General features: G+C 37.3%; 1 protein-coding gene across 1 annotated transcript; it reads left to right on the top strand.

Moving 5' to 3' along the window:
- Positions 1-1,684: 1,684 nt before the first annotated feature.
- Positions 1,685-7,194, top strand: LOC120192889 (probable L-gulonolactone oxidase 6). The gene is made up of 5 exons (XM_039195583.1): positions 1,685-2,375; positions 2,482-2,737; positions 2,836-2,937; positions 3,684-4,113; positions 6,891-7,194. Exons 1-5 carry the CDS (start codon positions 1,689-1,691, stop codon positions 7,183-7,185), a joined length of 1,770 nt encoding a protein of 589 aa, XP_039051514.1. The 5' UTR covers positions 1,685-1,688; the 3' UTR covers positions 7,186-7,194.
- The last annotated feature ends 1,385 nt before the right edge of the window (positions 7,195-8,579 follow it).

The following is an 8,579-nucleotide window of genomic DNA, read 5'->3' as shown; positions in this document are numbered from 1 at the left end:
TTAATTTTTATATTTTATTTTATTCATGCTACATGTATGAGTTGTATAACGAAATATTATATCAAATTACTTGACAAGATTAATAGAAAAAAATTATAATATAAAAAACTTTTTATAAAAATTAATCCTAAAAAAATAAACATAATAAAATACATATAAAAATAAAACTTGAATCAAGAACACACATAATAAATACTCAAAATAAAATAGAAATTTAATATTTTTACTTTTTATTATATGCATCATATTATTTTAAAATAAATATTAAAACTTTAGAACCCAATAAAAAAGTAAAATAAAATAAAATAAATATATATCAATGTATCTATGTACAAAGGAAGGATCATTTTGAAATAACCTCAAAATTGTTTCAAGGGCATTTTTTGTTCTAAATGGAGAGAATTGATAAATACCGGAGGAAATGCTCCTAAACCAAACATAGATATATGATTTCGGAAAATATTATTCCTCCGATAATGATTTATCATCTGTTACTCTATGAATAGTTAAGTTATTTTAACGTTGGTAATGATTTTGGATAATTATAAGATGATAAATTTTTGTAGTAGCAGAAAATTATATTTATAAATAGATACCATAGATTAAAATTCCTAAAACAATTTTAGATATCAACTTCATTGATGGATCTAATCACCGCCTTGAAACAAAAGTAAAAAACTTCACACTTTACAGCTTCGTTTCTTGACAACCAAGTATACTGTACGATCGTGCCAGCTGCTCTTAGCATCCAACCCTAACCCAAGAAAAAAAAGAGAAAGTACTCATTGAGAACATTGATTTAGATTATCCTTTACGCGTGATCGTCACTGATAGTTCTAGCACAATCATTTATTTTTGTGCTCAGAGCAAGCTAGAGATTTTGTTTGGAAGTTATATTTAATTTTTTTATCATTTTATTTCGTGTCATAATTTTTTATCTACTTAAACCCGACGTGACACTATAATATAACATACCACCAACTATGATTTATATGATCCAAAACTGATAAAAGTAAAATATTATTGAAGGCCAACACACCAATGCTCCACAAAGAGCAGGGATGGGGTATTTTGTTTAAACTATTTTGCCCCGACAACCCCATAATCTCAGCACTATCTTGTTTTCTTTTCGATGTGGTGCATCTACAATTGCCACTACTCCATCTTGGTAAACATTTTTTTTTCTTTCGTTAATTCAACATTCATCAATTCTTTTAACAAATATTAAGGTTGGAGTAGTCTGTACAAAAGTCTTGTTTATAAATGCACTTTCAGTAGTATTTAGATAAGTCTGAAAATACATTAGGTTTGGTCAAGCGTGAAACCGTGTTGGGTCCAACGTCGACACATTGAACGCACTCACCAGTAATGGTGAAATGTTAATCACAGTATTTATCAACTTCGTGAAGTGCTCCACTATTTATCAACTCTTCATTACATGCTTCGACACAACAAGGATTTGTCAAAGGCGGCAAGTGCGCGTAAGTAAATTTAAGAATAAGGATGAGTATTCGATCGAGTTGAGTTTTATTCACCTTTGTATATGAATACCTTTACAAAAAAGGTAATAAGTAACGATTTCGAAAGTCCTTAACTTCAAAGCATTTAAAAAAAGTTCCCTTTCTAAGCTACCCAAGTATATATAAGGTGTGAATATGCAGTTAAAAATTTGCATAATCCCAATATCAATGTTACTTTCAAAGGGGAAAATCAAGTTTCATGAGCTTATCCTATGGGAATGCTTCTTTCTATTCGTTGTTTCAGTGAGTTGCACCCCTCCCGCGGAGCCTGTCAAATGTTGGGCCAAAGATTCCAATTGCACCATCACCAACTCTTTCGGCATGTTCCCTGACCGAGCCGTTTGCCGAGCAGGGAACGTGGCTTATTCGGCGACTGAACAGGAGCTGGTTTCGGTCGTATCGGATGCTACCGAAGCCAGGAGGAAAGTGAAAGTGGTGACACGGTTCTCTCACAGCATTCCAAAGCTGGTCTGCCCCGACGGCCAAGACGGGTTGCTTATCAGCACCAAATACCTTAACCGGGTAGTGAAAACCAACGAAGCGACAATGACAATAACGGTGGAGAGCGGTGTCACGTTGAGGCAACTGATTAATGAAGCCGCCAAGGCTGGCTTAGCATTGCCATATGCTCCGTATTGGTGGGGACTCACCATTGGTGGGATGTTAGGTACGGGAGCTCATGGAAGCTCGTTGTGGGGGAAAGGGAGCTCGGTTCATGATTATGTGGTGGAGATGAGAATTGTGAGCCCTGCCGGAGCCGATGAAGGGTATGCTAAGGTCAGGGTGTTAAATGAGAGGGACAAAGATCTCGATGCAGCTAAGGTTTCACTCGGAGTCCTTGGGGTAATTTCACAGGTACGTTAGCTCTCATTGTAATTACAAAATAATATCCGTTTAGAATTACATCTCACATGCTCAATTACTCGAACATATATCTTTAATTTTTTTTTTTTTTGCATAGGTGACTTTGAAACTTCAACCCATTTTCAAACGATCCATTACTTACGTGACAAATGATGACAAAGATTTAGGAGACGAAGCAGTGGCCTTCGGCAAACTACATGAATTTGCAGACATATTTTGGTATCCTAGCCAGCGCAAGGCTGTCTACAGACTCGACGATCGGGTCTCGGCTAATGTGTCCGGCAACGGTCTCTATGATTTCACGCCTTTTCGCTCCACTCCGTCGCTTGTTCTGGCACTAACCCGCACTACGGGTTCGTTAGTCGACGATTACTGCTATAAATGCATGAGCTTCGCACTACTAACATTATCCGACTATAATTATTTGTTTATCAATGCTTTAATGTTTCAGAGGAAACTCAAGAATTCTTTAGAGATGCTGATGGCAAGTGCTTGGATGCAAAGGCAATCATATCCGCACTGCAAACGGCTGCTTATGGATTGACCAACAACGGTAACCCCCGACTCTCTTCTTTTCGTTATTTCCTTTTAGGATTTCGTGGAATTATGTTTTTGATCCCTCTTCTATGCATCAATTTGGGATTTACTTACATTTAAAAACCATGAAATTCAACACACAAAAAACTATTATTTTTAGGAGTTTGGAGGTTTCGTTAATTTTGAGGAATTTGGGTGTTCATTCTAAAATTCAAACAGTAAAAAGTATTACACCGATGAAACAAATAGTATATTTTGAAATCAATCTTAATATTAGATGGTGGTCGATAGAGATTTTATCATTAAAAACCTAAGCTTTAGAACATTTTTATAGTTTTTAAAAATAAAGAAAAAATATGAATATTTTAATATCAATTTTATTAAAAATGACGACGACGGTGAGATAAGATTAAAGTTTTTAGAAAAATGAAGATAATGATGATGATGAGAGGAGTTTAAAGTTTTTATTTTAGAAAAATAATAATATAATTTAAGGTAAATTATGCATTTAGTACTTAAATTATCAGTTTTATCTTTTTTAATTAATTTGGAGTAAGCACGAGGCAATATCTGCTCAAAGATATAACTCTCAATCATTTAACATTAAACGCACACACTCATTATATTCCTAGTGCTCAAACCCGAAACATCAAGAAATAATAAAAATTCATTTCCCAATGAAGTCACTCGATTTGTGCCTATAATTTACCCTAAGTTTTATTTTGGAAGCATTTAATTATTTTCATTATATTTGTGAGATAGGCTTAATTTTCACTGGCTATCCTGTAATTGGATATCACAATCGTCTCCAATCATCGGGAACCTGCCTGGACAGTCTCGAAGACTCACTGATCACCGCATGCGCTTGGGACCCAAGAATCAAGGCCGAGTACTTTCACCAAATCACTTTCTCCTTCAGCTTATCAGTCGTAAAAGACTTCATCCAAGACGTGCATAAACTAGTAGCAACGGAACCCAAATCGCTCTGTGGCCTAGAACTCTACAACGACGTCTTGATGCATTATGTCAAGGCATCCACAGCTTACCTAGGCAAACAAGAAGACGCAATAGACTTCGACATAACCTACTACAGGACCAAAGATCCCATGGCTCCTAGGCTTTACCAAGACATCTTGGAAGAGATCGAGCAAATGGCGTTGTTCAAGTACGGTGCGTTGCCGCACTGGGGAAAGTGTTGAATATTAACAAGTAGGGCGGCTGGTTTTTTTCCCACATGGGTGGCTGAAGAATTCAACAATTTGGGCAGCACCAAATTGTTGAAATTGTCAAGTGATAATTACAAAATTAAGTCCTTGAATTTTAGGGTATTTACAAGTTAGTCCTTAAACTTCAACTATAAATACCCTAGCTCATTTAGCTTCATAATCATCCAAAAATCCCAAATCATTTCTTTCTCCCAATACTAGAGAGCTTTCTTGTGAGTAGTGAGTGTTTTGTAAACACCTGTAAATTTTCTCTCTTAGTAAAAGATCTGCAGCAGTCCGGAGACGTAAACACAATTGGTTGAACTCCGTTATCAATTTTTCGGGTATTATTTTTCCGCTTTTATTTCGCATTCTTACTAATCTGGTTATAGGGAAATTACTTGTTACTCGTTTATTTCCCAACAACTGGTAATCAGAGCTTTTGGTTGTGAATTTTGTCAATTTTTTGTGAGGTTACTATTCATTACTATTCACATAAATAGTAAATTTCGTGAATAATTAAATTTTTTCGGCGATACGAATTTGTCGACGGAGGTGTTCTAATATACGATGGTTTACAAGAATTGTCAGAAACGATCCAAAGAAGCCATATTCGAGTGGGAGCGATGACTTTGAGAAACGATGTTGATGAGCTCAAGAGGGAGCTGCTCAGATGCAAGGGAACAATGAGTGAATGGGATGCGCTCAAGACCTTTTTGAAAGGACTTAGACCAGGGGCGATGCTCGGGGAAGAGCAAGGAAATGCCCAAAGACTTTCGGAGGCCATAGCTGTAGCCGGAAAGCTGACTGAGCTTGTAGGTGACAAGCCAAGTAGCGATGTGTTGTCCAAGCCCATGCCCAGAGATAGTGACAACAGTGGTGGAGACAGGGAAAAGGTGCATCAGGGAAATGGTAGAGAAAGCTCTTCGAATGGCAAAGGCGAGCCATCGACTGTTCGTAGCCAAGGAAAACAATCGAGAAAGAATGACAAGGCTAAGTCAGGTGTAAAGAAGAAGGAGAGCAAGAAAAAAATGAAATGCTACTTCTGTGATGGTCCTCATTTGATTAGAGGATGTCCCGAGAAGCGTCGCCTTATAGCCATCATGAAGAGGATGGAAGAAGGAGAAGTAGCGGGAATTGGCGCGGTCGTAAGTGTTAAAGCTACCAAGCCAGGAAAAAGACTTGGCCTGATTAATAGGATCAATGCGGCCAAGCAAGGATCGAGACGAGGCAAGGATGTTGATGTTAAAACAACCGAACTTGGAAGAAAACGTGACGAGACTGCGAGTGTCAAAGCAGTCGAGCACAAGAAGGGACCCGGTACGATAGCAAGAGATAAAGTCGTCAAGCCGAGGGTATAATGTGAGCAAGTCCGCTCATAGTATGCCAGGATGGAGGTGTGGTCCAAGTTGAGGCGTCTCAGGCATAAAGAGACACTTTAGGAGTATGTGAGTCGATTCAGAAAACTCATGCTCAAAGTCCCAAGTTTGACTGAAGAACATGGATTCTTCACCTTCATGTTCGGATTGAAGCAATGGGCAAAGAAAGTGTTGGAGCGAAGGGAAGTCAAGGGGCTGTTTGAAGCCTTGACAACCACAGAGTCCATCAAAGAATTTGGAGTCAAGAAGAACAAGACTTCCAAAGCAAAGCTGAAATCCGAGGGTAGCAGCAAGAGATTCCGCGATGAAGGTCAGTCAGAGGATGAGGAAGGTTGTTCCTCGAGTGGCAAAGAAAGTCCACTCAAAGATGAACCAAATGGTGGATTTGGTGAAAATGTGTGCAGTCTTGGAAAAAGTTTGAGTGTCAAAGATGTTAAATCGAGGGTAAAAGTCGAGCAAACGAGGGGGCACAGACTTAAGATGCCAGAAGTGTTGCAAAATTACCCGAGGGGAGCCGAGTCATCCAAGGTGATGGATGAGCCCAGGATTGAGTTGTCCAGAGAAGAGGACGAACCCAGGATCAGGGGGCGTTGAGAGTTGGCTCAATAAGGTTCATTTCTACCAAGACGAGTAGAAGCCAAGTGCAGGAGGAGTTATCCATGTCTAAGGAATTTGCCGAGCATGTTCGTATAGAGAACATGGCTTTAGAGACCATCTTAAGAGAAGGGTCGAAGCATGGGCTTGCCGAGGATGTTCAAGTGAGAAACAATCCTTCAAATCTAGTAGACAAGAGTCGAAGGGAGCTAAGACGTTATGAGACAAGGCAACCACGGAGAAACTACCCAATAACAAGTGGGTTTACAGGGCGGTGACTACGGACAAACTGAAGTGTTGCTGCATTGATCGAGGTGTGAAGACAGATTAAAATCAGTCTTCAAGTGGGAGATTGTTGAATATTAACAAGTATGGCGGCTGGTTTTTTCCCCACATGGGTGGCTGAAGAATTCAACAATTTGGGCAGCACCAAATTGTTGAAATTGTCAAGTGATAATTACAAAATTGAGTCCTTGAATTTTAGGGTATTTATAAGTTAGTCATTAAACTTCAACTATAAATACCCTAGCTCATTTAGCTTCATAATCATCCCAAAATCACAAATCATTTCTTTCTCACAATACTAGAGAGCTTTCTTGTGAGTAGTGAGTGCTTTGTAAACACCTGTAAATTTTCTCTCTTAGTAAAAGATCTGCAACAGTCCGAAGACGTAGGCACAATTGGCTGAACTCCGTTATCAATTTTTCGGGTATTATTTTCCCGCTTTTATTTCGCATTCTCACTAATCTGGTTATAGGGAAATTACTTGTTACTCATTTATTTCCCAATAGAAAGAACCGGAACCTGGCGTTCGACAGCGCGATAAAGAAGTACAGAAATAGTAGGGAATTTTTGAAGGTTAAAAGTAAGTACGATCCGTGGGGGCTGTTTTTCAGTGAGTGGACCGACCAGGTTCTTGGGATGAGGAATGGGGTCACGGTGTTGAAGGAAGGATGTGCTTTGGAAGGGTTATGTGTATGCTCCCAAGATATTCACTGTGCTCCGGCCAAGGGTTATTTGTGTCGACCTGGGAAAATTTTTCAACATGCAAGAGTGTGCACTCGTGTAAATAGTAAGAAGAAATAGGGCTTGATTATACTTATTTTTCGAAAAATAATATTTGTATATTAAATATTATGCTCCTTTGAAGCACATAGTTGAAACATTATACACTATTTTCAACATATTTTTTGTATATCCACGTAAAATAAACATGTGATAAGAGTAGTGAGTATGATAGATTTTTCTAATTTGAATCTATGTATGTACTTTGAAAATAATATCATCCTTATCTTGATAGGGATTGAAGTCTAAATATACAATATTGTTTCATCTTATAAAAGATCAAAGTCTATATAAACTCATACAAAAATTCTATAGGCTTTATGTTATGTCAGTTGTACCCGAGATTCGACTAAATAGCCAAAGACTCAATTATTACAATTCAAAGCTCATTTCTTAAAAATAGACTTTTACAAATATCGTATTAACATGAAGGTAGATTAGTTTGTTTAATTTAATCTGATTTCTTGTATTGAACTCTAATTTAACACAACACATGATCATTTCATAATTGGAATATAACATAGCATATACAAAATCATCATAACATAGGAACAACTTACCAAAATGTACCAAATCAATCACAATTGCCATCCAAAGTGCTCCATGTGATCCAAAACATATACTAAAATTATACATAACAACCTAAACAATTAAAATTGAAACAAATAAACACATTCACGTTGACTCGATTATGATTACACTCATTCAATCTAAACCCTCGAAGTACCTCAAATCAACAGATTAATCAATAGCTTTAGATTTTTCCTTTTCGATTAGAGATTTCAGCAAATCCTCTTTAACTAGAAAAAACAAAATATACATTCGGAGCTAAATTAATTATCTAAGTCAATATTCAACATTAATCCTAAATTCTAATAAATTCTTAAATGATATTAAGCTTTAGGGTTTCACTTATACTACTCGGATGATGAAGACTTCTATTTTTTATACGTTTCTGTTATTGGTATTTATGAAGGCTTAGAACTGGGCTTGCTATCGTTGACTTCTGTGTAACATTCTCTTCACTTTTAAATTTAGTCGGGTCTTACGTTTCTGTCTATATGCAGAGATTTTTTCGCAGGGATTTATTTGCAGGGATTACTGCCCATTACAAACGTGCATATGATATTAATGACTGCATATGAATACCGTTCAACTATGTATTTATGTATTTATTTATACATGCATTGCATTTTATCTATATTTTTAATTTTCTGACTGCCGGAGGTCTTCCACGGAAGCTATTCTCAACCTGGCGTTGGGGGCAGCCTACTAACCTACCTCCCCCTTACCCTACCTCCCCCTTACCCCATTGCATATGGGAATTGGGTTTTGTTGTTGTTGTTGTTGTTGTTGTTGTACTTGGATGATGAAATAAATGAGACCAAATAATATCTACGATAAACTACGCATTT

This window comes from Hibiscus syriacus, unplaced genomic scaffold (genome assembly GCF_006381635.1).
Source record: "Hibiscus syriacus cultivar Baekdansim isolate YM2019G1 unplaced genomic scaffold, ASM638163v2 tig00116983_pilon, whole genome shotgun sequence".
NCBI lineage: Eukaryota > Viridiplantae > Streptophyta > Magnoliopsida > Malvales > Malvaceae > Hibiscus > Hibiscus syriacus.
The sequence above is the reverse complement of the archived record's forward strand: the minus strand, read 5'-3'. Positions and strand labels throughout refer to the sequence as shown.